The 27,332-nt window shown below is 42.6% G+C and overlaps 1 protein-coding gene across 1 annotated transcript in view; it reads left to right on the top strand.

Moving 5' to 3' along the window:
• The window catches only part of DNAJC1 (DnaJ heat shock protein family (Hsp40) member C1), a 250,305-nt gene extending 225,757 nt beyond the window's left edge, over window positions 1–24,548 (top strand). Inside the window, 3 exon segments of the mRNA XM_033209707.1 lie at window positions 13,179–13,227; window positions 21,488–21,936; window positions 24,340–24,548. Coding sequence (XP_033065598.1) covers window positions 13,179–13,227; window positions 21,488–21,936; window positions 24,340–24,408 — 567 coding nt within the window. The 3' untranslated portion in view covers window positions 24,409–24,548.
• Window positions 24,549–27,332: the final 2,784 nt, after the last annotated feature.

The raw sequence follows: 27,332 nt of genomic DNA, 5'->3' as shown, positions 1-27,332 counted from the left end.
TTAACCCTCGACCTGGACTCCATGTTCTTTCCTGTGTTCTACAGAGTACTTTGCCTTTTCCTCTGATGTCCAGGTGGCAGTTGCCATCTAGGCCCGGGGGGCAGGGAGAGCGTTCAGCTTCCACTTGGAACACTTGCCAGACTAACCCTTCAACAAAGACAGTTTTATTTTTCAAAGGAATTCTAGAGCCATCTCTAGAATTTTGTTGTATTTTTGACTGCCTACTTTCCCCTGTCAAAGGACATGGAGTAAATGTTCTGGTAAAGGAGTAACAAATACTTGCAGGCCTTGGACCAGAGGATATCCTCCTTCAGTTTTCTTCTTCTACAGAGGACACACCTTGAAGAGGAGCAAAGGCAATAGTTGAGAGAGAGGAACGAGATACCTACCAAGCCTGCTGGATTCCTTCAATCCTTGCAAATTAGTAGGGTGACATATATCACTGGCAGATACATCTGATGAACACTGGGGAAATTGAAGTACAAAGGGCTTGCATCCTGGCTGCCTCCACACAATGGGAAATTGGCAGTAATGCAGCTTAAGAGTACAGAATTGGCCTCTTTCTTGAGACATGAGGCCAGACCCTCAAATTGTCAGTGTACAAGCCTGTTTGGATTGCTGTTTCCTTGCTTTGGCCAATATTGATTTATAAATAAGACTTTTTTAAAGCAAGAAGCTGATTTTTTTTCTTATAAGCACAGTTCTAATTAATCTGCAGTGTCTTGAATGAATATGCAAGTAAATAGCCCAACTGTAAGCCTCTTGAAACGAATAGAATAATACTTTGCATATACAAACTACCATTCTCAGTACAGTGATGTACTAAGTGAGTACTTAATAAATCTTTGGTATTTGGGATATTTCATTAATAATGTGACATCCAGTGAACCATACAATATTTGAACTGAAAGGAAATCATGAATGCAATCCTTTTGTTTTATTGACAAAGATGTAAAGTGGGAAGAAAACAGGATTTAAAAGGAAACCTGCCTTAGGTGTTCTGACTCAAGTATATGACTTTGCAGGTCCTCAGATCACTCTGAGCTTCAGTTTTTTCATCTGTAAAATGAAGTCTCACTCTGTTGTCCAGGCTAGAGTGCAGTGGTGTGGTGCCATCTTGGCTCACTGCAACCTCCGCCTCCCAGGTTCAGGCAATTCTCATGCCACAGCCTCTCAAGTAGCTGGGACTACAGGTGTGCACTACCACGCCCAGCTAATTTTTGTATTTTTTAATAGAGACGTGGTTTTGCCATGTTGGCCAGGCTGGTCTTGAATGCCTGACCTCAGATGATCCACCCGCCTTGGACTCCCAAAGTACTGGGATTACAGGCATGAGCCACCGTGCCCAGCCTGTGATACCAATTTTACAAGGTAGTTGGGGATGAAATGTGACCGTCTTATGAAAATACTTTGTTAATAGGAATGAACCATTATGCAATTGTAAATCACATTATCATTTTGTTACAGATGTGAGTTTTAAAAAGAGATAAAGAAGGTCACAAAACTGGTTATTGTCAGCCCGGGCCTAGAACTCAAACCACTCTGACTCTTTCTTATGCCATGTTGCCCTTTTGGTTTAGCAAAAACGTGATTTCAAACCCTGCATATGTGGCAGCACTGTTCTTTGTCATACCTTGATCTGATAATATCTTCAAAGTGTAATCACTTGGTTGCCTGAGGGTGCTGGGCTAAAAGGGAATAAATGTGAGAGCAAGGTATTTCATGTCCTGAGAGACTGGCCAGTTTATGTGGCTATGCTCCTAAGGGATTCTGCAAGCAGTGACTCTCACAGGTATCCTTTTGAATATTTGAACCACAGAAATATTCAAGGACTCATTAAGCTCTAATGGAACACTTTTTCATCTTCTTTAGTGACTCATTAAAGCAAAGCATATTTGCAGATTACAAGAAGCCATTTCTTTCTATATCTCCTATTTAAGATTCTTATATAGTCTTGGATCCTATTAAGTGTTGTTACTAGAGTACTAGAAAAAATACTGAATCTGTAATTTGTACTCACTCATCAGAGCCCTATATCTTACCAAAAGGATGGTATCTACTTTAAACCCTGTATCTAATTTACTAGTAATAATCACATACACTTTGAATACTATGAATGATAATCATAAAAGAACTGGTTTAGCTCATAGTATAGTCTGTGGTCTGGTGATGTTATCATACTGCCTAGTAAGGATTTATTTTATTACTCTGAATTATATATAACACCTTCTTATTTATAGTTAAGAATGCAGCAAGTCAATAGAATGGTGATACCTGAGCTATTACATGTTAATGCAATTTAAAATTGCCTCCTTGTCTTAAAATTTGGGGAAACCATTAAAAAGAGAATAATATGGGTGAATATGTATTATGTTGTTACGGTGTTCACTAGTAGAGTAACAGTATCTACAAAACCACACAATTGTCTTTTTGCGTGTTTTCTCCTGGGAAATGGCTATCCACATTGCTTATAGAGGTAATCAGTTAATGAAAGACCTTCTCTTTTAAAAGTTAAGATGAACACAATTATCATCTCATATTTTTCTATCTAGACAGATAATCCACAGAAAAGTTTAAAGACATTAGAGAAATAACAAGAATGAGCACCACTGCTTTCTACCAGTTGGAAACATTTTTCAGGTGGCTTATTTAGGAGGAGAATGGAGAGGAGAAAAAAAGTAGTTTTTCAGAGTGGTTTATTTAATGTTCAGGTAACAGAACATGCTTTGTGTTTAAACGCTGTAGTAGTTCTGACTTGTAATGAGGGCTAAATTCAAGTGGAAAGTTGACCAAGAGTAAATTTAACAAATGAAAATAATGAACTTCACAGTTACATAATTTTTGTTACTAGAGTAATACTTAAAATATCACTGACAGCCAGAATTTGAAAAATATGACTTAAGGTTATTTTCCAGATTCAGTACTTATTTTATGAGTTACCTGAAGATGCCAGAAATGTGAACATATACTTTATATAGCTCAGAAAATTGGAAAATTCTTCTTTATATTGAACAGAAATATGTAACCACGTAACTGTTAACTGATCCTAGCTCTGGCTTGTGAACTATAGTTTTCATTTTGCTGATTTAATTTTCTGTTAATTTCATCTGTTTTTACTAGAGGGAATGCAACCTATTGTAGTTTTTTTTCATTCACTGTACCCTTACCTATCATAAGTCACAAACTTAGACCATAGGACCCCAATTTCATAAGCATTTTAGAGATAAATTTGGGCATTAGGAAGAGGAGTTAGAAAGTGTTTTCTGGCCGGGCGCGGTGGCTCAAGCCTGTAATCCCAGCACTTTGGGAGGCCGAGACGGGCGGATCACGAGGTCAGGAGATCGAGACCATCCTGGCTAATACGGTGAAACCCCGTCTCTACTAAAAAATACAAAAAACTAGCCGGGCGACGAGGCGGGCGCCTGTAGTCCCAGCTACTCGGGAGGCTGAGACAGGAGAATGGCGTGAACCCGGGAGGCGGAGCTTGCAGTGAGCTGAGAGCCGGCCACTGCACTCTAGCCTGGGTGGCAGAGCAAGACTCCGTCTCAAAAAAAAAAAAAAAAAGTGTTTTCTGCTTGGAATCACAATGTGGTGAAACATATTCCACTACAGTTACAATCCATATGACTATTAATACACTTTGGATTGTCCAAAAGCCTACCCAAGCCAGTAGCCCACAATATTAGTTCCTCAGATACCAAAGAAGAAGGGGGAGGCCTCATCTGTGTGAAACCTATATAGGAATAAATGTCTTCTCCCAAGAAGAGGCTATAAAAAGTCTCATATCTTCTGAAACTGCACATGATATAAAAATAGAATGACTAGCTGAAAAATGTATTACATACTGTCTGAGAAAATACACACTAAACATTTTGAGAGTAAATTGGTACCCATTTTACTGAAAGTCTTTCAGATCTAAAGGAGAGAAATAAATTTGATGATGACCATGGTCATGGAAAGATGAATTTACTTTCCCAAAGTGACTTACTATCTTACTGAGTCACCCTGGCATTGAGCTTTATATTAGACCACTACTTACTTGGAAGCTTCTTTATCTACCTGGAATCATAAATGATTATTTGAAGATGCCAAACTTGCCCCCAAACAAAAATATTTTACCATCATCCACCATGTATATGGCTCTTCCCAAGACAAAAACTAGTGAAAAGGGAAATTCTCAAAAAACAAAAAAAAAGTCACTTGCAGTTATCATTTTTATGAAACTGTCTTATGATAGCAGGAGATGTAGGCTTTGCAAAGTAACTTGAATATTAACATTGAACCACACAGAATTGGAAAATCGACTGTGCTTTGCCTCTGTCTAATGAACCTGTTATAAGTTCTTTTTTTGTTTGTTTGTTTTTGTTTTTTTTTTTTTGAGACGGAGTCTTGCTCTGTCGCCTGGGCTGGAGTGCAGTGGCCAGATCTCAGCTCACTGCAAGCTCCGCCGGCGAGTTTACGCCATTCTCCTGCCTCAGCCTCCGGAGTAGCTGGGACTACAGGCGCCCGCCACCTCGCCCAGCTAGTTTTTTTGTATTTTTAGTAGAGACGGGGTTTCACCGTGTTAGCCAGGATGGTCTCGATCTCCTGACTTCGTGATCCGCCCGTCTCGGCCTCCCAAAGTGCTGGGATTACAGGCTTGAGCCACTGCGCCCGGCGAACCTGTTATAAGTTCTAAGCTGGCCTTTTAAGTGAGGGAAAAAAAGGTATGGCCCCAAAATGACAATAGCAACATCACATCATTTCCATTATTTGACAGTAATGATCTGAAGGACTTAGATTATGTGTGATGGATAAGCTAAATTGTGATAGATGCTGTATTCAGAATCTACTACCAGTATAAGGCGACTCTATTCTCAAACTGAGTCCATGACTCTGTAGAAACAGGAAGCTTGTTCTTGACTATGTATCAGGAAACCTTAAGTCAGTCGAGGCTATGTTCTAATACTAAAATATCAATGCTAGGTGAATGATTCTCTAAGGTAATTCATCCCCACGTGCCATTAGAATGTGTTTACTGGGCAGGATTCTGATGTTAGGGATCCATTTGGCTATAAGAACATACATTAATATGTTTAATATATTAGTTATTCATATAAGATAAAAAATGTATATGAAAGGCTGTAGCATGACTTTAAGATGTTAGAGAGTTATATGAATCTCAAGTTATGAGATTCTGAGGTCATATGTATTTGTGACTTTGCCAGTTGACCTCAAATGAAAAGTTTATATGAATTCCTTGTGTGACCATATGTGTCACAACTTACGGATCCAGGCCAGAAGCAGAGAAAAATTTAAATTCTACAAGATAAATCATAAGCTTTTCTTAGAATTATGCTCTTGTGCTTGATTTATTATTTAGGTAAAATGCAATATATTCTGTATCTTTATACATCTTTGTATGTCCTCTAGTAATCTTTAAAGCAAAAAAAAAAAAAAATTACTAAGGAGGGACATTTATAAAAAGGCCAATTCAGGAAGATATAACAATTGTAAATATGTATGCGCCTGATAACAGAACACCAAAATACATGATGCAAAAACTGACAGAATTGAAGGAAGAGATGGACAGTTAAACAATAATGGTTGGAAATTTCAATACCTCCCTTTCATCTAACATATTTCTGAAACACGCCATCTAACAATAGAATATACGTTTTTCTTTACACATGGAACATTGTCCAGAATAGACTATATGCTAGGACATCAACAAATATCAGTAAGTTTAAAAGGATAGAAATAATACACAATATGTTCTTTAATTCTAGTGGAATGATATTAGAAATCAGTATCAGGGGAAAAAAATCTGGGCAAATCAAAAGATGTTTGGGAATTAACACAATCCTAAATAATCAGTAGATCATGGAAGAAATCATGAGGAAAATTGGAAAATTATCAGAGATGAATGAAATTAAGACATGATATACCAAGACTCAAGGAATACAGCTAGCACACTTCTTAGAGGGAAATTTATAGCTATAAATGCCTATGTAAGAAAGAAGAAAGATCTCAAATCATTAATCTTTCCACCTTAAGATACTAGAAAAAGAGAAAACTATACCTAAAGCACACAGAAAAAAGGAAATAACAAAAAAAAAGGGCAGTGGTATGGTTTGGTTCTGTGTCTCCACCAATTCTATATTAAACTGTAATCCCCAGTGTTGGAGGTGGGGCCTTGTGGGAGGTGATTGGATCATGGGTTGAATTTCCCCCTTTGGTGCTGTTCTCGTGATAGAGGTCTCACAAGATCTGGTTGTTTAAAAGTATGCACCATCTCCCCCTCACTCTCTGTTCCTCCTGCTCTGGCCATGTGAAGTGCTGTCTCCTAGTTTGCCTTCTGCCATGATTGTAAGTTTCCTGAGGCTTCCCCAGAAGCCAAGCAGATGCTGCCATGCTTCCCGTACAGCTTGTGAAACCATGAGCCAATTCAGTCTCTTTTCTTTAGAAATTATACAGTCTCAGGCATTTCTTTATAGCAATGCAAGAATGGACTAATACAAGCAGAAATGAAAGAAACGGAGAACAGTAAAGAAATAGAGAAAATCAGTGAAACCAAAAGCTGATTCTTGGAAAATATCAAGAAAATAAACATGCATTTAATTTAAGTAAGATTAACCAAGAAAAAAAGAGAAAGGACTCAGATTTCTACCATCAAAAGTGGGAAAAAAGGATATTACTGCCAATCTTATATAAATAAAAAGGATTATAAAGGAATACACCCATGAATAAATGAATGTCAAGAAATTAGATGGCTATTTTTCTAATAGAAGTGAAATAAATTCCTAGAAAGACACAAACTGCTACAACTGAATCAGAAACAGACTATTTTAATAGATAGACTTATAATAGTAAAGAGATTGAATTAGTTATCCAAAACCTATACACAATGAAAAGTCCGAGTCCAGATAGTTTCGCCATTGAATTCTACCAGACATTTAAAAAATTCTAGTGCTCTCAAAAAAAAAAAAAAAAAGGAAGAGGGGTAAATATTTCTCAGCTCATTTTATGATGGCAGTATTGCATTGATGCAAAACCAAAGACATCACAAGAAAACTACAGACCAATATTTTTATAAATATGGATGCAAACAAATATTGACAAATACCACCAAACTGAATTCGGCAGCTTATAAAAAGAATTATCACCATGATGCTAGGCATGGTGGTCTGTACCTGTAGTTGCAGCTCCTCAGGAGGCTAAGCAGGGAGAATCCCTTGAGCCCAGGAATTGGAGGATGCAGTGAGCTTTGATCACACCACTGTACTTCAGGCTGGGTGAAGATTTATCTAAAAAAAAAAAAAAAAAAAAAAAAAAATCAACCCTGATCAACCATGGAACACAAGGTTGGTTAAACATCTCAAGGTCAAGTAATGTAAATACCTCATGTCAGCAGAATAAAAAGCAGTATCACACGATCATCTCAAGAGAAGTGTTTGAGCCAGACTCGGTGGTTCCCACCTGTAGTACCAACACTTTGGGAGGCCAGGGCAGGCTGATCACCTGAGGTCCACAGTTCAGGATCAGTGTGGCCAACGTGGCGAAACCCCATCACTACTAAAAATACGAAAAGTAGCCAGGTGTGGTGGTGCATAACTGTAATCCCAGCTACTTGGGAGGCTGAGGCAGGAGAATCACTTGAATCCAGAGGCAGAGGTTGCAGTGAGCCGAGATCGTGCCATTGCACTCCAGCCTGGCAACAGAGCGAGACTGTGTCTCAAAAAAAAAAAAAAAAAAAAGTGTTTGGCAAAATCCAACACCCTTGCACTGTAAAAACACTCAGCAGACTAGCAATAAAAAAGAAGTACCTCAACCAGATAAAAGAGCATCTACTAAAAACCCACAACACCATGTTTACTGGTGAAAGAATGCTTTCCTGCTAAGATCAGGAACAAAATAAGGATGTCTGCTTTTGCTGCTTCTATTCAGCATTATACTGAAGTCTTAGCCAGGGCAGTTAGTCAAGAAAAAGAAATAAGATGGAAAAAAAGAAGTAAAATTATCTATTTGCAGATGGCATGATTTTATATGTAGAAAATCTTGAGAAGTGCACTAAAAAAAACATTGGAACTAATAAATGAGTTAAGCAAGGTTGCAGGATACATAGCAATATTACAAAAATCAGTTTTATTTTGTATGCATTTACAGTGAACAACGTGAAAATGGAATTAATAATTACATTCATAATTGCATCAAAAAGAATAAAATACTTAGGAATAAATTAAACAAAAGAAGTGAAAAACTTTAACTTTGAAAACTATATAACATTGTTGAAAGAAATTAAAGTCTCATTTAATTTGGAACTCTTAAGTCTTCCTGGCCTTAGATTTGGCAGGGGATTCTTAGATATGACACCAAAGGCACAAGCAACCAAAAACTTCAGAATTAAAAAAATAGATAAATTGGACCCAGCAAAATTAAAAACTTTTGTGAGTCAAAGGACACCATCAAGAAAGTGAAACGGCAACCCAAATAGTGGGAGAACTTATTTGCACATCTTATGTCTGATAAAAGTACATGTACCCAGAGCACATCAAGAATCTCACAACTCTGGCCAGGCATGGGGGCTCATGCCTGTAATCCCAGCACTTTGGGAGGCCGAGGCAGGCGGATCACCTCAGGTCAGGAGTTTGAGACCAGCCTAACCAACATGGTGAAACCCCATCTCTACTGAAAATACAAAATATCAGCCAGGCGTGGTGGTGCACGCCTGTCGTCCCAGTTATTTGCGAGGCTGAGGTGGGAGAATCACTTGCACCTGGGAGGTGGAGGCTGCAGTGAGCTGAGATCGTGCCACTGCACTTCAGCCTGGGCGACAGAGGTAGACTCCATCTCAAAAAAAAAAAAAAAGGGCCGGGCGCGGTGGCTCAAGCCTGTAATCCCAGCACTTTGGGAGGCCGAGACGGGCGGATCACAAGGTCAGGAGATCGAGACCATCCTGGCTAACACGGTGAAACCCCGTCTCTACTAAAAATACAAAAACTAGCCGGGCGAGATGGCGGGCGCCTGTAGTCCCAGCTACTCGGGAGGCTGAGGCAGGAGAATGGCGTAAACCCGGGAGGCGGAGCTTGCAGTGAGCTGAGATCTGGCCACTGCACTCCAGTCCCGGCGACAGAGCGAGACTCCGCCTCAAAAAAAAAAAAAAAAAAAAAAAAGAAAAAAGAAAAAGAAAAAATAATCTTACAACTCAATAATAAAAAGTTAAATGAGCCACATAAGCAATGGATACAGGATATGAATAGATATTCCTCCAAGAAAGATATACAAAAGTCCAATAAACGCATTAAAAAATGCTCAGTATCAGTCATTAATTATTAACTATTAATTAAGTTAGGGACCTGTTAGAAGGTGTTATATTAGTTTGGTCAAGTGAGAATGAAGGACTGGTGCAGGTGGTGGAGGTCTGAGAGAGTAGAGAACAAATGGAATTGATACTGTGAAACAACTGGTTGGGGAAGGAGAGAAAAGTCCAAAAATGGACTGTTAGATTTTGAGCCTAAGTGACTTGGGTGATAAAACTATTAAGCAATGGAGGAAAAGCAGAGAAGTTGTTTTATTAGAAAAACTGATGAGTTTAGTTTTTGCATTGTTTAGTTTCAGGAACTAGGAGACCTCTAAGAGATTTAATGGCAGTTAGAAAGTAAAGCCATGTAGTATAGCAGAAAGAGCACTTGGCTTGTTTTTTCTTCTATAAAATGAAAGATTTGGATTTAAAAGGTGGTTATGTTATAGTGATTGAAAGCAAAAATTTTAGATCCCTGCTTGTCTGGTTTTAGCTTCTCAGTAACTGTTTAACTTGGATATATTATTTATTCTCCCTAGGCTTCAGACTCTGTAAAATCAGGATAACAGTTCTATGCCTACCTAATATCACTACTGTGAGGAATATGTATACACACACAACTTATTTAGAATAGTACCTAGTAAGCTTAATGTTACATAGGTGAAGTCCCTTTCAGATCCGAGGATCCATTGTTGCATGGTCAATTTCTGTGAGACTGGCATTCCAAGGTAGAAGTCAGGGCCAGAGACGTAGGTTAATCATTTCTTTTCTAGAGTATTGTTGAATAGATGGGATGAAATACCAGAGTAGAAAGTGGAAAGAACATGGGCAGAATGTTGAGGAACACTTCTATTAGGGAACAAGAGGCAGGAGTATATAGGAGAGGCCAGTGGAGGAACATTCAGAGAAAGAAGGAAAACTGGGAGATACTCTCATGAATGCCAAGTAGAATAGAAAAGATAAGGTCAAGGGAAGATTGTCTTTTAGAGTAGACTACTTGAGCTAAGTTTGAAGGTTTATGAGATGTATCTGATGGACAGGGAGAAGTTGAAGATAAAAGCAAATAACTGATGGCACATAGTTCTGTGAGGATTCAAGGGGCAGATTTAGCCTCAAGGGGAAGGAATGCATTTATTTCTTTGAATTAGGATAAAGAAGGGATGGATATGTGGTGGGGCAAGCAAATTTTTGAGCTGGGAAATTCAGAAGTCAAGGAAGCTCATGTTGGATAAGTTCAGTTTGCTTACATTAAATAGGAAGCAGGCCGGGCGCGGTGGCTCAAGCCTGTAATCCCAGCACTTTGGGAGGCCGAGACGGGCGGATCACAAGGTCAGGAGATCGAGACCATCCTGGCTAACATGGTGAAACCCCGTCTCTACTAAAAAATACAAAAAACTAGCCGGGCAAGGTGACGGGCGCCTGTAGTCCCAGCTACTCGGGAGGCTGAGGCAGGAGAATGGCATAAACCCGGGAAGCGGAGCTTGCAGTGAGCTGAGATCCGGCCACTGCACTCCAGCCTGGGCGACAGAGCGAGACTCCGTCTCAAAAATAAATAAATAAATAAATAAATAGGAAGCAAGGTCATCTGTAGAGAGAGTGGAAGGTAGGGAACAAAATTGAAAAGTGTTTCCAAGCAGCTTTAAATGTTCTAATTCTGCTGTTTGTATGAATGGAAAACAAATGATCTATTTCAGTTGTAACAGGTAATATTTACTGAGCCTTTACTGTCTGCCAGGTATCATGCTAAGGGTTTGTTTCAAACTGAAAACATCTATAAGAGGCAAATGGTGTCCACACATTACAGAGGGTAATATATGAAACAGAGAAAGGATGGACAGTTGCTGTCTGTTACCCAGCTGAGAAGTGGAACCAAGATTGAAGAGCAGATCTGCCTGACTCTTGGCTCTCAATGATCATGCTTTCTGACGTTTTACTTTCAAATTGCATTAAAGCCATGAAGTGTTGGTTCAAAAATATACATGGATTAATGGGATAGAGAAATATAGAAAAATATAATAGCACATGTATACAGCCGAACATAATTTTAATGAAATTCATATTTTAAATAAATGGAAAGTATGGCTTGTTAGATAAGTGTATTAGGGCAATTAACTATTCATTTGAAAAAAATTAATAACTTTAACCCCATATTTTTAAAAAATATACAATTGAAGTCAGAACAGTGGTTATCTGTGGCAGGATAGAGATTGCATTAAGGGCAGAAGGGAACTTTCTGGAGTAATAGGAATGTTCTGTAATTTTTTTTATTTTTTATTTTTATATTTTTTTTAGATGGAGTCTGGCTCTGTCACCCAGGCTGGAGTGCAGTGACGTGTTCTCAGCTCACTGCAACCTCCACCTCCTGGGTTCAAGCAATTCTGCTGCCTCAGCCTCCCAAATAGCTGGGATTACAGGCATGTGCCATCATGCCTGGATAATTTTTGTATTTTTAGTAGAGACAGGGTTTTGCTATATTGACCAGGCTGGTCTCAAACTCCTGACCTCAAGTGATCTGCCTGCCTCGGCCTCCCAAAGTGCTGGGATTACAGGCATGAGCCACCGTGCCCAGTCAATGTTCTGTAGTTTGATTGTGATGTTGGTTATACAGGCAGAGATTTTTGGTCAAAACTCATCAGATTGCACATTTAAAGTCTGCACATTATACTCTGTAAATTTTATCTCAATTTAAAAAAAGAAAGCCAAGTGCAGTGGCTCATGCCTGTAGTCCCAGCTACTCAGGCTGAGGTGGGAGGATCATTTGAGCCTAGGACTTACAGGCCATTCTGGGCCACATAGCAAGACTGCAACATAGAAACATCTCTTTAAAAACAAACAAACAAACAAAATAAGTTGACAGAGAAAGAGAAGATAAAAATAAACCAAATCTATATGTAGATCTCAAAGACATTGTTAAATGAAGAAAGAGCAAGCTATAGAATGAGACATGAAATATGATACCATTTATATAAAGAAAAAAAAATTACCACTAGACCAAATTCTTTCTGTGGATCCACACTCATATGTGTAAAGGTATCATGGTTCTTGGGTGCAGCTGCCCCACTCCACCAACAGATTCTTCCTCCAGTGTCAATCTCAGCTGCTCTTAGGGTTTCCTTCCAGATTGCAGAAAGGAAGGACTTTTATCTTATAACACCATTAGCATAAATGTCATTTTCCCCACTGATTGCAATACTCAGTGGTAGAATATTCTCCAGTGAAGAAAGATATTCAATTTCTGGAAATTCTAGGTTTAAAAAATGACCTGTTTGCATAATGAAAGTAGTATCTTTATTTTTTTTTTTTTTGAGACAAGGTCTCACTCCGATGCCCAGGCTGGAGTGCAGTGGTGCGATCTCGGCTCACTGCAACCTCCACCTCCTGGGTTCAAGCGATTCTCCTGCCTCAGCTCCGGAGTAGCTGGGATTACAGGCACCCAACATCTTGCCCAGCTACTTTTTATATTTTAATAGAAATGGGATTTCACCATGTTGGACAGGCTGATCTTGAACTACTGACCTCAACTGATCCAGCCGCCTTGGCGTCCCAAAGTGCTAGGATAACAGGCATGAGCCACCATGCCCGGCCTTGAAAGTAGTATCTTTTAAGAGGCAGCCTTGTATAACGGAACTGTCATTGAACTAGAAGGAGTCCAGGTATGTGAGTTCTTGTCCTGATTCTGCTGCTGAGTGGATGGGTGTTTTGGAGCAATCCATTTAATCTCTCTGGGCCTCAGTTTTCTTGTTAATTACATTAATGGATGGGACAGATGACTGAGGGTCTTTCAGGACTGAGAGCCAGTGAACCCTGTTCATTCACATGGAGCTTACATGGAATAGTTTCACTCAGCCTACAGTAGGTACATGGAAAGTAAGATTTTTGCTTTTATGTTTTGAAACAGGTGACAACCAAAGCCAAGCAACTGAAGGATTCAGTGAACTGCTCCCCAGGTGAGTTCATACTTCTTCTAGCTCATTAATCTAAACTGATTTCTTCTAAATTAATCCCTTTTTATAATAACTTCTTTAAATACAAGGGTCTAGAAGTTTTGCCTAATGAACTCTAAATCTGGTTGCATCTCCAAAAGGGGTTGAAATACGGGCACCAGCAAGCCAGTCCATCCCTGCATATTCTGGTGCCGAGAAGATGTATTTAATAAGGTTAAAGAAGTATACAGATCGTCTTCTCTAGTTCAATTTGTGGGGACGGAAAACACAGGAGAAAGCCCGTCTGCACACCACGCAAATGCTATGTGCACACTGTTTCCCTGTACTGTCCACCCCTGTCACTGCTGCACTTGCAGAGCTACCCTTTGGGATAGATGACAAACAGCTTTCCCAAGCATTTATGTGTGTGTGTGTTTTTTTTTTTTTTTAAGATGGAGTCTTGCTCCCAGGCTAGAGTGCAGTGGCACAATCTCGGCTCACTGCAACCTCTGCCTCCCCCGGATTCAAGCGATTCTCCTACCTCAGCCTCTGGAGTAGCTGGGATTACGGGTACCCACCACTGCACCTGACAGATTTTTGTATTTTTAACAGAGACGGGGTTTCACCATCTTGGCCAGGCTGGTCTTGAACTCCTGACCTCTTGATCCTCCCACCTTGGCCTTCCAAATTGCTGGGATTACAGGTGTGAGCCACCACGCTCAGCCGCATTTATGTTTCTTAAAATCAGTTTCCTCCAAGATTAACTGGAATTTTGTTAGAGTCTCCATATTCTTTGCTTAGAACCAGAAAGTAAGAACATGCCTCAGAAACTTTCCAACCTAACTCAAATACAGGTGCCAGGGAGAGTAATGCAGATGAACAAGCCAACGATTAGCAAACCCAGAGATCTCAAAAAGCCATCCCAGCCGGGCATGGTGGCACAGCTCTCGTTACAACTACTCTAGAGGCCGAGGCGGGAGGATCACTTGAGCCCAGGAGTTCAAAACCAGCCTGGGCCACATAGTGAGACCCCCATTTCTGAAAAATAAACATAAAAATAAAATAATTTTTAAAAAAGAATTCAACTGGCCGGGTGCGGTGGCTCAAGCCTGTAATCCCAGCACTTTGGGAGGCCGAGACGGGCGGATCACGAGGTCAGGAGATCGAGACCATCCTGGCTAATACGGTGAAACCCTGTCTCTACTTAAAAATACAAAAGACTAGCCGGGCGACGAGGCGGGCGCCTGTAGTCCCAGCTACTTGGGAGGCTGAGGCAGGAGAATGGCATAAACCCGGGAGGCGGAGCTTGCAGTGAGCTGAGATCCAGCCACTGCACTCCAGCCTGGGTGGCAGAGCAAGACTCCGTCTCAAAAAAAAAAAAAAAAAAAAAAAAAAAAGAATTCAACTTGGAGTTCTCCAGGCTTTAGCAAAGAGGACATTTCTGGATTTCTTTTTCTGCCAATGAAGTTATTTCTGTGGCCATGGAGGCAGAGACGGGGCAATGGAATGTTACATGACAGAAGTCTACTTCAAGACATTCTCCAAAATCATACCATTGAAAAGGCAGTGCATCTCAGAGTAAGGAACTGACATAGATCTTCCTGGAGCTTTGGTGGAGGGGGTCAGAAGTATGAAGAAAACAGGAAATGTGGAGTTGAATATTTAAGTGCGTCTCTGAGGCAACCAACACTTGTGGCTGAGAAAAGGCACCAGAAGCAGCTTTGAGCAGAGAGCAGATCCAGCATTAGGTCAGAGAGGAAAAGAAGCAAATCCGATGTGATATTTGGCCACATCCAAGCATCCTGTGACTCTCTAAAAGCACCATAAGGTCTTTGTCACAAATATATTCATTAAATTCTGTGTTTTGTTTTTTAATAGCCTTTAAGAAGCCAAAGGATTTTGAAATAAAAGTATTTCTTCTGATTATGTTCACAAATTAACAAAGAATCCATAAGCAGTGTGATCCATTTAAGCCACAAAGCTGTGCTTCTGAAGTATTATTAGATATTCTAAAATTGTTTCCTAAAATTTGGGTTACCTCTCAAAGAGTTTAAAATGGATGGTTTAGAAAACACAGCTGGCGCCGGGCGCGGTGGCTCAAGCCTGTAATCCCAGCACTTTGGGAGGCCGAGACGGGCGGATCACGAGGTCAGGAGATCGAGACCATCCTGGCTAACATGGTGAAACCCCGTCTCTACTAAAAAATACAAAAATCTAGCTGGGCGAGGTGGCGGGCGCCTGTAGTCCCAGCTACTTGGGAGGCTGAGGCAGGAGAATGGCGTAAGCCCAGGAGGCAGAGCTTGCAGTGAGCTGAGATCCGGCCACTGCACTCCAGCCTGGGTGACAGAGCCAGACTCCGTCTCAAAAAAAAAAAAAAAAAGAAAAGAAAACACAGCTGGCTTAATAGGCTAGCACAGGGGAAAATGACCTTCTACAGATAAGAACACACCCAGATGGAAGTATTCAGCTATTTCTTAAGACAGTTGCTTTAGTGAGTATGGAAAGAAATGTTTGCTAATAGAAACTCAAAAAAATACAGATAAACAAAAGGAAGAAAATAATCACATGTAACCTACCAATTGTTGTTATTTTGAGAGAGATATTTCTTCAGACTTTTCTTTTCTTTTTTTTTTTGAGACGGATTCTTGCTCTGTCCCAGACTGGAATGCAATGGTGCAATCTCGGCTCACTGCAACCTCCGCCTCCCAGGTTCAAGCAATTCTCCTGCCTCAGCCTCCTGAGTAGCTGGGATTATAGGCATGTGCCACTATGACTGGCTAATATTTTGTATTCTTAGTAGAGACGGGGTTTCTCCATGTTGGTCAGGCTGGTCTCAAACTCCCAACCTTAGGTGATCCTCCCACCTCAGCCTCCCAAAGTGCTGGGATTACAGGCGTGAGCCACTGCACCCAGCCTATTTCTTGAGACTTTTCTGATGCACGTATGTGCATATAACATTTTTACAAGAATGGGACTATACTACAATACTGTTTTGTATTTTTTCACTCCATATACTCATGTCTGTATCATCACCTTAACGGCTCCATAGTAGTCCATAGTATAGATATCTGCCCCATGGTTTATTTAACAGGTTTCTATTGTTGGACATTTTGATTGTTTCCATTTTTTTTTATTATGAAGTTGTGGTCTCCAAAGTGAGGTAGACAAGATGATTCTTTGGAATATAAGAAGACTGTATTTGAATTTCTATTGATCTTTATTTTTATCTTAAGGCAGTGAGAGAGGAATTAAGCTTTCTCATCTTTGATATTCAGACTTAATGCCAGCACCCTCACTGTGCCCATTAGCAGAGCTTCTGTGTTACATAGGGCACCAGCGTTTCCCAAGGGAAAAATGGGATTTCCACAGCGCTCATAGGTTGGTGATGGCCTCATCACTCGGCAGCATCCACATTCTTTCGCTCTCAAGATATTGCAGCAAGATACCCAGTTGAGTGGATGTATAGATAACCCCAGAGTTGCAGTGACATCTTTTTATAAGGTGTGGAGGGCAACTACGGGAATATTTCCTATCATATGGAGGCTTCCTAGTATTTTGACAAAGTACTTTTAAAAGTTTTTGAATTTAAAGATCCTCAATTTTATACTTTTCTTTTACCAAATAAATAAATAAATTATTGGTGTAGGGTCTCAAAAAAAAACAACCTGCACACGCTTAAAACATTAAAACAGTACAAAAGGGGATACAATGAAAAGTGTCTGAGTCTGCATTCCTGGCCCTCCACAGAGGGAATAATGAGTCGGAGTGGGGGGTGCACACGTCTAGAAGTGTAACTAGTTGCGCACACCCTGTCTGTATTTGCCTCCCTCTTTCTATGTTAATGGCAGCATACTCACTGAAGACTAATATATTTAATCCTTTTATTATATTAAAATATTTTTACAAAATAAAGATGGGGTTTTGAATGTGAAAGTGTTTTGAAAACTATTTATGCTGTAGAAAGGATGTTTGAAAGTAGATCCTTGGCTGGGCGCGGTGGCTCACGCCTGTAATCCTGACACTTTGGGAGGCCAAGACAGGCAGATCACCTGAGGTCAGGAGTTCGAGACCAGCCTGGCCAACATAGTGAAACCCGGTCTCTACTAAAAATACAAAAATTAGCTGGGTGTTGTGGCGCATGCCTGTAGTCCCAGCTACTCTGGAAGCTGAGGCAGGAGAATCACTTGAACCCGGGAGGCAGAGGTTGCAGTGAGCCAAGATCACGCCACTGAACTCCAGCCTGGGCAACAGAGCAAGACTGGCTCAAAAAAAAAAAAAGTCGATACTTGAAAGTATTTTCTTTGTTATGTGTTATTCTATGACCAAAACAATGTGACCTATAAAACTTATTTTTACGGATTTAAAAATGTTGAAAATAGAATTTTAACCTGTAAATCTTTCAAACAAAGTGAACTCATTTGTTAAAAATACAGCCAGGCGTGATGAGGTAGGCCTGTAGTCCCAGTTGCTCAGGAGGCTGAGGTGGGAGAATCACTTGAGCCCAGAAGTTGGAGGCTGCAGTGAGCTACGATCACACCACTGCACTCCAGCCTGGGTGACAGAGCAAGACCCCTGTCTCAGATAAATAACACTTTCTGTTTAGTGTGCAAGACCAAATGATTGACTTGGGGGAGATTTTTATGAAAATGTTTTCATAATTATTGTACAATGAATACCAGAGCATAGTAAACATGGCCAACAGGACACTCCATGTGGATAGATGTATCCTTTTGGGTCATCTTTTCCAACTAGGATGGCCATTCAAAGTTAGGTGCCAAAATAAAGCGAATTTGGAGCCAGGCCTTTAATTGAGTATTTTACCCAGTATTAAGCAATTTTTCAGTCTCATTGTTTTTAATGTTAATATTTTCATGAGAATGTTTCACTTAATGATGTTTTTAGATTGTTTTTTATCTTTGATTTTCTTATTCATATGTGTTTTATAATGTATTAGTAGAGTGGTGGATATAAAAGAATAAGTAAATATATATATATTAGAATTGCATTTTCGGCTGGGCGCGGTGGCTCAGCACTTTGGGAGGCCAAGGCGGGCAGATCCTGAGGTCAAGAGGTTGAGACCATCCTGGCCAACATGGTGAAACCCCGTCTGTACTATAAATACAAAAATTAGCTGGGCATGGTGGCGCATGCTCGTAGTCCCTGCTACTTGAGAGGCTGACACCCGTAGTCCCAGCTACTCTAGAGGATGAGGCAGGAGAATCACTTGAACCCAGGAGGCAGAGGTTGCAGGGAACCAAAATTGCACCACTTCACTCCAGCCTGGTGAAAGAGCGAGACTCCATCTCAAAAATTAAAAATAAAAAAAATAATAATTGCATTTTCAAAGAGGTTTTATTGATGGAGTACATAATAAAAAATATGGAAGAGATAATGATTATGAAATGCAACTCGTTTGTAGTAACAAAAGACTAGGACCTGGAACTTTAGTGAGCTGATACAGAATAACCTCCAGGGAGTTTGTTGCCATTAACATAAGAAAGGAGAAGGCAAAGGCAGCTACATAGGGTGTGCAAGACTCATTCTATATCTAGACGTTCACACACTCACACCCCAACTCATTTTTGCCTCTTAGAAAGCAGACCAGGAACCCAGACTAAGCCACTTTTCATTGTATTCCTTTTTGTAGTTTTTACTTTTTTTTTTTTTTAATTATATGCAGGATTTTTTTTTTTTTTTTTTTTATAAGATGGAGTCTCACTCTGTCACCCAGGCTGGAGTGCAATAGCACCATCTCGGCTCCCTGTAACGTCGCCTCCCTGGTTCAAACGATTCTCCTGCCTCAGTCTCCTGAGTAGCTGGGATTACAGGCACCCACCACCATGCCTGGCTAATTTTTGTATTTTTGTAGAGACAGGGTTTCACCATGTTGGCCAGGCTGGTCTCGAACTCCTGACCTCAGGTGATCCCCCCCCTGCCTTGGACTCCCAAAGTGTTGGGATTACAGGCGTGAGCCACCGTGTATGGCCGGGATTTTGTTTTTTATTAAATAAAAGCTAGTATAAAAAAGAGGAAACATTACCGTAAAAAAGGAAATAAAATATTGCCTCCTTTTTTGTTGTTGTTTTGAGACAGAGCGAGACTCTGTTGCCCAGACTGGAATGCAGTGGCACAGTCTCAGCTCACTGCAGCCTCTGCCTGCTGGATTCAAGCGATTTTCATGCCTCAGCCACCAAGTAGTTGGGATGACAGGCATGCGCCACCACGCCCAGCTAATTTTTTGTATTTTTAGTACAGACAGGGTTTTGCCATGTTTGCCCAAGCTGGTCTGGAACTCCTGGCCTGAAGTGATGCACCTCAACTTGGCCTCCCAAAGTCCTGGAATTACAGGCGTGAGCCACACTGCACTGGGCCTAAAATATTGCCTCTTTGTAGCTAAATTTGTATATACATCTGTAATTATTTCCATAGGAGAACCTCCTCTAAGTAAAATTATAGAGTCACAAGTAAATACAATTTTAAGGTTCACCTCCATTTTACAAAGTGTTCTTTAAAAAGGCTAGACCTGGCCAGGCGCGGTGGCTCAAGCCTGTAATCCCAGCACTTTGGGAGGCCGAGACAGGTGGATCACGAGGTCAGGAGATCGAGACCATCCTGGCTAACACGGTGAAACCCCGTCTCTACTAAAAATACAAAAACTAGCCGGGCGAGGTGGCGGGCGCCTGTAGTCCCAGCTACTCGGGAGGCTGAGGCAGGAGAATGGCGTAAACCCGGGAGGCGGAGCTTGCAGTGAGCTGAGATCCGGCCACTGCACTCCAGTCCAGGCAACAGAGCGAGACTCCGCCTCAAAAAATAAATAAATAAATAAATAAATAAAAAGGCTAGACCTGTGCTGTCTAATATGGTAGCCACTTGCCACTTGTAGCTATTTGTATTAAATTTTAAATTAATTAAAATTAAATAAAGTTAAAAACTTAATTCCTCAGTGCTACACCAGGTGGTTTATATAATCGTATCACAGCATGTTTCACTGGAGAGCTCTGGGCTGGGCCAGTTTCTGCTCCCACTCCCGGTGTCCGAATGTACCTATTTCCCTGCGTATTTTGTCAGCACTAGGTATTGTCATACTTTCTAATCTTTGCCAATTTAATAATTGAAAAGTGGCGATTCAGTGTTTCAGTTCTCTAATACTTGTCAGCTACTGTAATTCTTCCTTTGTGAGCTGTGTTCTTTGTCCTTTTATCTTACTGAGTTGTAACTCCTACTGTATTAAGGATATCAGTGCTCTGTATTCTATTCTGTCCTATTAAAAGGTTTAAAACTTTTGTTATTAATTATTACTACTTTTAGAGACAAGATCTCACTCTGTTGCCCAGGCTGAAGCACAGAGGTGTGATCGTAGCTGACTGCAGCCTCAAACTCCTGGGCTCAAGCAGTCCTCCCTCCTTAGCCTGCCAAGTAGCTAGGAATACAGGTGTATACCACCACACCCAGCTAATAAACGTTTTGATAAAATGTCTCTTTTCCATGTTTAAAAATTCTTACTATAGCTACTATTTATAAGTGTATAATTTACTCATACACTTGAGTTCCAGAAGCAGCACAGTTTAAGGTTTGAGCAGTTGATTTTTGTCTTTCCAGTGGAGCCATTGAATCCTTTCTTATACTGAGTAGCAGGTTATTCCTTCTCAAAGACATGTTTGTATTCTTGTTCACAATCTGATTCTTTTTTTTTTTTTTTTTTTTTGAGACAGAGTCTTGCTCTGTCACCCGGGCTGGAGTGCAGTGGCCGGATCTCAGCTCACTGCAAGCTCCGCCTCCCGGGTTTACGCCATTCTCCTGCCTCAGCCTCCGGAGTAGCTGGAACTACAGGCGCCCGCCACCTCGCCCGGCTAGTTTTTTTTTGTATTTTTAGTAGAGACGGGGTTTCACCGTGTTAGCCAGGATGGTCTCGATCTCCTGACCTCGTGATCCGCCCGTCTCAGCCTCCCAAAGTGCTGGGATTACAGGCTTGAGCCACCGCGCCCAGCTCACAATCTGATTCTTTATACACCCATTATTCCTCAGAGTAGAGAAAGGGACAAAGGCTTGGAATCAGACAGAAGTGGGTTCAGATCCCACTCTAGTGCTTTCTGAGTCTTCTTTTTCTCATCTGTAACATTAGGGTAATGATCCCTATCTTTCTAGAATAGTGTGGAAATGAAATTAGACCATGCATGCAAAATGCCTAGTGCGCTGCCTGCTGTGTGCCCAGCAGCCGCTGTTCTCACCATCTCCGTAATTCACCTTGCCCTTCACCTCTGTGTGGCGCACCCCTCTTTCCTAGGAATGGTTAGACTCTCCGAACTCAAATCAACAGTTCAGAATTCCAAGCCCATCAAAAGTGCCACCACCTTGCCTGATGACATGATCACCCAGCGAGAGGACGCAGAGGGGGCGGCGGTGGAGGAGGAGCAGGGGGGAGACTCTGGTGAGCAGGAGACGGGGGGCACCGAGGCCCGGCCTCGGAGGCGGAAGCCAGCCAGGCTGCTGGAGACTACTGTGAAGCTGGAGCCAGAGGAGAAGTCCAGAGCCAGGCGGCAGAAGGACTTTGACGTAGCAGAACCAAATGAGTCTAGCGACGAGGAGACCCAGAAAAAAGAGAGAGCTCGGGCTGCAGAGGAGCCGTGGACTCAGAATCAACAGAAACTTCTGGAACTGGCGTTGCAGCAGTACCCAAAGGGATCCTCTGACCGCTGGGACAAAATTGCCAGATGTGTCCCGTCCAAGAGCAAGGTGAGTGACAGGGAAAGAGGCCTCTGCACAGGTGTTGGAATCCCACCAGAGGAGCCGCAGCTTGTGTGCCTGCGGCTTCTTCCCTCATTCCTGTCTACGGACACCTGCCCCGCCGTGATCTCTTCTTTCCCAGCTATCTTCCAGTAGATTTCTCCCTAGAGTATATGAATCTGTGTACTGAGGTGGTTCATGTGTGTAGATGAGCTCAAGATTCTAAGTTTCATCATCACACAGGGTAGCTGGTTATAGAAACTTCACCCACAGCACCTGCCTGCCTTTTGGAGAACTTGCCCACTCAGGCCTAGGGTTTAAGGGCACATGGGAGGCTCAGCTGGTGCTGTCTCACCGTGAAATGCGGCAGCTGAGGAGGGTCAGGATGGGAAGCTCCTCTGAACCAGGCTGAGGGTTCATAAATCACAAGGCCCGTTGGCTATGTAGCAAATCTTTGACCAAAGGGATAGCTGGTATAGACAGTATTACCGTGATCATCTTTGGTTCTGCCATGTGAATAACTTTGGACTCAGCAGGTGCACCTCATGGCTGTTCAGAGGCCCTGAGGCCATCACCATGTGTGGTCAGTGCCAGGCGACAGCTAGGGTTTGGCTTACCTTCCACGGCCATGGCCGTTTGTAGTTGGCCTTTCTCCCTGCTTGTAGCTCTTAGTGCCTGCTCACATTTATCTGAGATAAAAACTCAGGTGGGAGGAGAGGGCAGGAGTGCCCTGTGGAGAGCCTACCCACCTGGCTTGGGCGGCCTCTTTTCTGTGATCTGGCCGTGAGGCGCTGCAGAGAGTTCCAGGGTGTGATCCTACCACAGTGTCTCTTGAGGCTTCTTTCCCGGGAGCTAGATTGTTAGTCGAGGAATCAGGAACAGTCAGAATCAAAAGCGGCGATCTATTCTGCCATCTGTGCCTCCCTCATTCGCCTCTGGGCACACTGATGCTCATTTACATTCTTATTTTTGTAACTGAAATTCTGTATTGGAAAATCTAGCTCATGGCCATGCATGTCCCTGAGTGTACAGGTCTAGTTTTCTCCACCTACTTTAAAAGGATGAAAGTTGAGAGTTCCTGGGGTGAAAAATAAACCCTTAGCAGTTGATCTATTTGGGAAGCGCAGCTTCTCCCAGCTTCTCCAACTGGTTTGCCAGAAGTAACTATTCTCCCTGAATTTCTCTAGCATCTGTCAGGACACAGGCGTCTCCATGTGTGATGAGTCCACACTGGCTTATAAACGAAGGGGCTGGAGCTTGGATTCCTAAGGATAGAACGCCCAGAAACTCATACCTGGGGGGTCTGGAAACCTTCCAGTTTTCAATCAGCAATGAGCAGGGCTCCGTCAGCCTGCAGGTGTTCCCCTCAAGCCTTGACTTGAGAGCCAGCCAGGGCTGAGCTGCCTGTTGTCCTGGAGACTGGGCCTGGCTGCCACAGCTCAGCTCAGAGCTCTGAGCTCACTGTCCTTCCGGGGTTAAGTGCTGGGTCTGGCCACATCTGGTTTCGGCACTATGTGGTTAGGGACAGAGTAGATATTAAGGAAAGACTGATATCTTTAAAGACCTTAGGCAGATAATCTTTGGGGATGCAGAAAAAACCCTGAGAAGAGACTCTCATAACACCACTAAGCTAAAATCCTAGGTAAACATCCTTTCCCTGTCCCAGGCAGCTGATAAAGTCACTTTGCACTGGACCCTAAGCAAAAGCTACAGAACCTCAGGGTCAGTATTTTTGGAACAGAAACAGAATAGATTCTGGAAAGTTCCTGTAATCAACATGAAAATAATGAGGCCTCTCCCCACCATCAACCCACCTCTGCTTTGGTCCTGAGCCCCAGCCCAGGGCGTGACAGCTGTGGCCAGCTGAGGTGTGAAGTGGGTGGCCCTGCAGCCTGTAGGGTGGGATGGAGGTGGGGCCGGGAGGAGCAGGAGTGTGCATTTCAGCACACGTTTTCCCAGCGTCCCGGGGGCTGGCTCCCCACAGGAAAGGTCTCAGCAGCACCTAAGGAAAGCCAGACCCACGGAAGAAGACTAGTGTGGCTACCTGGCCCCAGGGTTTTTTATTTCTTTAAAGTAGTGTGTTGTGATGAAAGAGTGAAATGTTAACATGAAAATGAGAGTCAGCAGGCTGAAGGTACCAGTGATGATGCTAGTGCACCTCACAAATGGCTGCCCCAGCCCCTCACTCCGCACCAAGCACCTTCCCTTTGGGTTGGGCTTGCAGGAGCCCTTCTCGCACTGCCCAGACAGGTCTGCCTTGTGAGCGGCTGGACTCCATGACATCTTGGGAACTCTGGGCAGAGGGACTGGACGTGAGGCTCTTCATGAGCAGAAGGCAGCAGACTGGCCCCACAGGGACCACACTGACTTGTGCAAGTGACTGTTTTCACCTCTCTTTTTTTCTTCCTACAGGAAGACTGTATCGCTAGGTACAAGTTGCTGGTTGAACTGGTCCAAAAGAAAAAACAAGCTAAAAGCTGAATATTCTGGGAGATGATGTTCACCTTCATTTTCCAAAATGAATATCTTAAAAATCTTTTGCAGAAATTTGCATTTTTGTACCTCAATATTTCTACGTCATGTGCCTTAGTAAAAAATAATAATAAATAAATAAAAGATGAGTGTTGTGCTATACTGTTTAAACAAATACTGTGCTGGGGAAAAAGGATGTGGGTATTTTGCAGATTATTTTATTTCTCATCACTTCAAAGTTTACTTACTTAGGAAATAAACAGTGCTTTCTAATGATCAGGCAAAAATATATGGTTTTGAACGAACATGTGAACAAACTAATGTGTAAGAATTCAAACAGTGTTTCTCTAAAACACGACCAAAGAACACAGCAGTTCATGTCTCTAGTGGGGGTTGAGTAGCAAGATCAGTTCTTGGGGAGAAAGAAAACCAGGTTGGTATCTAGCTGGTTGGCTAAGAACAATGTGAGATTATCTTAATTAGTTAAATATATCTAGGGAAAAAACTGTCCAGGTGAAGAAAGACATAAGGTAATACATTCGAAGTTTGAGCTGCTTGACAGAAATGTGTTCCCACCTGATAGAATTTCCAGACAACAGGCAGGACCATTTTCAGGAAATGATGAAATTGGGACCATTTTTTCGTACCTAAATTAAAAATCACTATTTAGACTATTTTATACTATTACTTTCTGTCGAAGTCTTTCTTGCTGTATTTGAACTGTCACTGTCAGCTGAGCGCTCCTTTTAAATCTTCTATCATTTGCTCAGGGCGTGGAAATAGTGTGATGAATGCAGCTTGCCTAAACCTGAAAATCGTGAAGATAACCAGAACACAGTTAAGGGACATCATTTGATAAAATATCTTAGAGATGTCATTTTCTCTAAGGAGTAAAGTGAGGGTACAGTTTCCTGGAGGATAGTTTGGGTGACAGAGGTCCCCACTCTGCAGTGCAAGCTTCTTTCCATACAGAGGACATGGAACCAGGTAAGTCCCCAGCCCTTTCCATGACAGGAGGTGACAGAGGCTGCCTTAGGTCTCGGGCCTATACCTGCTTCCAAGCAGATGTTGTAGGGAACTTACACCTCAGACCCAACTCCCTCATCCCAAAAAGAGCAGCGGAAAAGCGAAAACAGCACATTGCAGGTTGAGTATCCCTCTTCCAAAATTTTTTAGACAAGTTTCAGATTTTGCATTTTTTTTTTTTTTTGGAATATTTACATATACATAATAAGTTGGCTCCGGGATGGGACCTGAATCTAAACACCACGTTCTTTGTTGTTTGTTTGTTTTTGGAGACAGAGTCTTGCTCTGTCGCCCAGGCTGGAGTGCAGTGGTGCAATCTCAGTACACCGCAACCTCCGCCTCCCAGGTTCAAGTGATTCTCCTTCCTCGGCCTCCTGAGTACCTGGAATTACAGGCGTGCGCCACCACACCTGGCTAATTTTTGTATTTTTAGTAGAGACGGGGTTTTGTCATGTTACCCAGGCTTGTCTTGAACTCCTGATCTCAAGTGATCTCCCACCTCGGCCTCCCAAAGTATTGGGATTATAGACGTCCATTATGGTTGACATACACTTTATGCACACAACCTGAAGGTAATTTTATGCAATATTTTTAATAATTTTATGCAAGAAACAAAGTTTATTTGCTGAACCATCAGAAAGCAGAGGCGTCAGGTGTGGAATTTTCCACTGGTGGCGTCACATCAGCACTCCAAAAATTTGGATCTTGAGAGCATTTCAGATCTTGGATTTGGGGTTAGGGATGCTCAGCCTGTACCAGCCACAGTCTCCGTAGTCTGGTTTGCACAGAACTGCCTGAGTCAGGGAGCAGCAGCTTCCATCAGCCTCAGCCAGCAGGGATAGGGAAGTGGTACCTGTCTGGCCAGGTGCGGACGGGGGACAGGCACAGTCATCTAGCCCCAGCAGTACTCACTGTTCTCTTCCTGTAACAAGTCAAAGCCAGGCTAGTCACGAGAATCGGAGTCTTCCCCAGAACTCTGTCCTCCAGCTGGGGGCCATGAGGTGACTGCTGTGCAGTCGCAGTGGCTCCATGTGAGTGACACATCTGAGAAGGAAGCCGGTTCCTGGAGAGGAACAGGGAGAGGGGAGGATCGTCCTGGCCATATGCCAGCCCCAGGGGCCCCTTTGTTCTCTGAGCCCAGCCTCAGGCCTGTTATGCAACCCAGGACACTCTGTGAGTATTCTGCCATTAAATCGCCCTTTACACTTACAGCAGCCTGAATTGGGTTCCTCTCACACATACCCCAAAGCCCAATTATGAGTTTCCTGGGCTTTCTGCGGGAGAGGCCCATGGGGGTCCAGAGGTGCTTTAGGAAATGAGTTGCTGGAACCTCTCAACTCGCCCTGTCCTCATCTTCTCCAGCTACCTTGAGAGAGTGAGGTGCTAGTGTGGTTTTCTGCTGCCTGTCTCTGCCTGCCAGGAAAGGCGCGCTGCCCATGAGTCTCCCCTCAGGGGAGTCTGGGGGCCAAGGAGTCAACTGAAGTAGGATGAGGTGGGGGGTTTTGCGGGGGAGGCCAGGGCCGGAGGCTGGGCAGAAGGACTCATGTGGGCTCCCAGCTCTCGGAGCACAGCCCTGTACACAGATGACAGCTGCCACCCCGGGTCACAGCAGGAGAGCGAGGATCCTCGAGGGAATGCACTGAATGTATGTGGGGACGTGGCACATGCACCAGCCACGCGACAGCCCCACTGTGCCTCTTCTCCCCTCCCACTTCCAGACCCATGTCCTCCTGAGCCACCCTACCCTGCCCACTGAGGAGGCCTCCCCATGCCACACCTAGCCCCCACAGGTGGCCTGCACTTGCTTTTCTGTTCTTGCTGTCTTGCTCATGAGAACCAACTCAACCACTCTCCCCCTTTCCTCTTAAGTTTACACCTTTTTTTTTTTTTTTTTTAAAGAGACAGCC

Source organism: Trachypithecus francoisi, unplaced genomic scaffold (genome assembly GCF_009764315.1).
Source record: "Trachypithecus francoisi isolate TF-2019V2 unplaced genomic scaffold, Tfra_2.0 Lachesis_group9, whole genome shotgun sequence".
Lineage (NCBI taxonomy): Eukaryota > Metazoa > Chordata > Mammalia > Primates > Cercopithecidae > Trachypithecus > Trachypithecus francoisi.
Note: the sequence above shows the minus strand (reverse complement) of the source record. Positions and strands in the feature narration are given on the sequence as shown.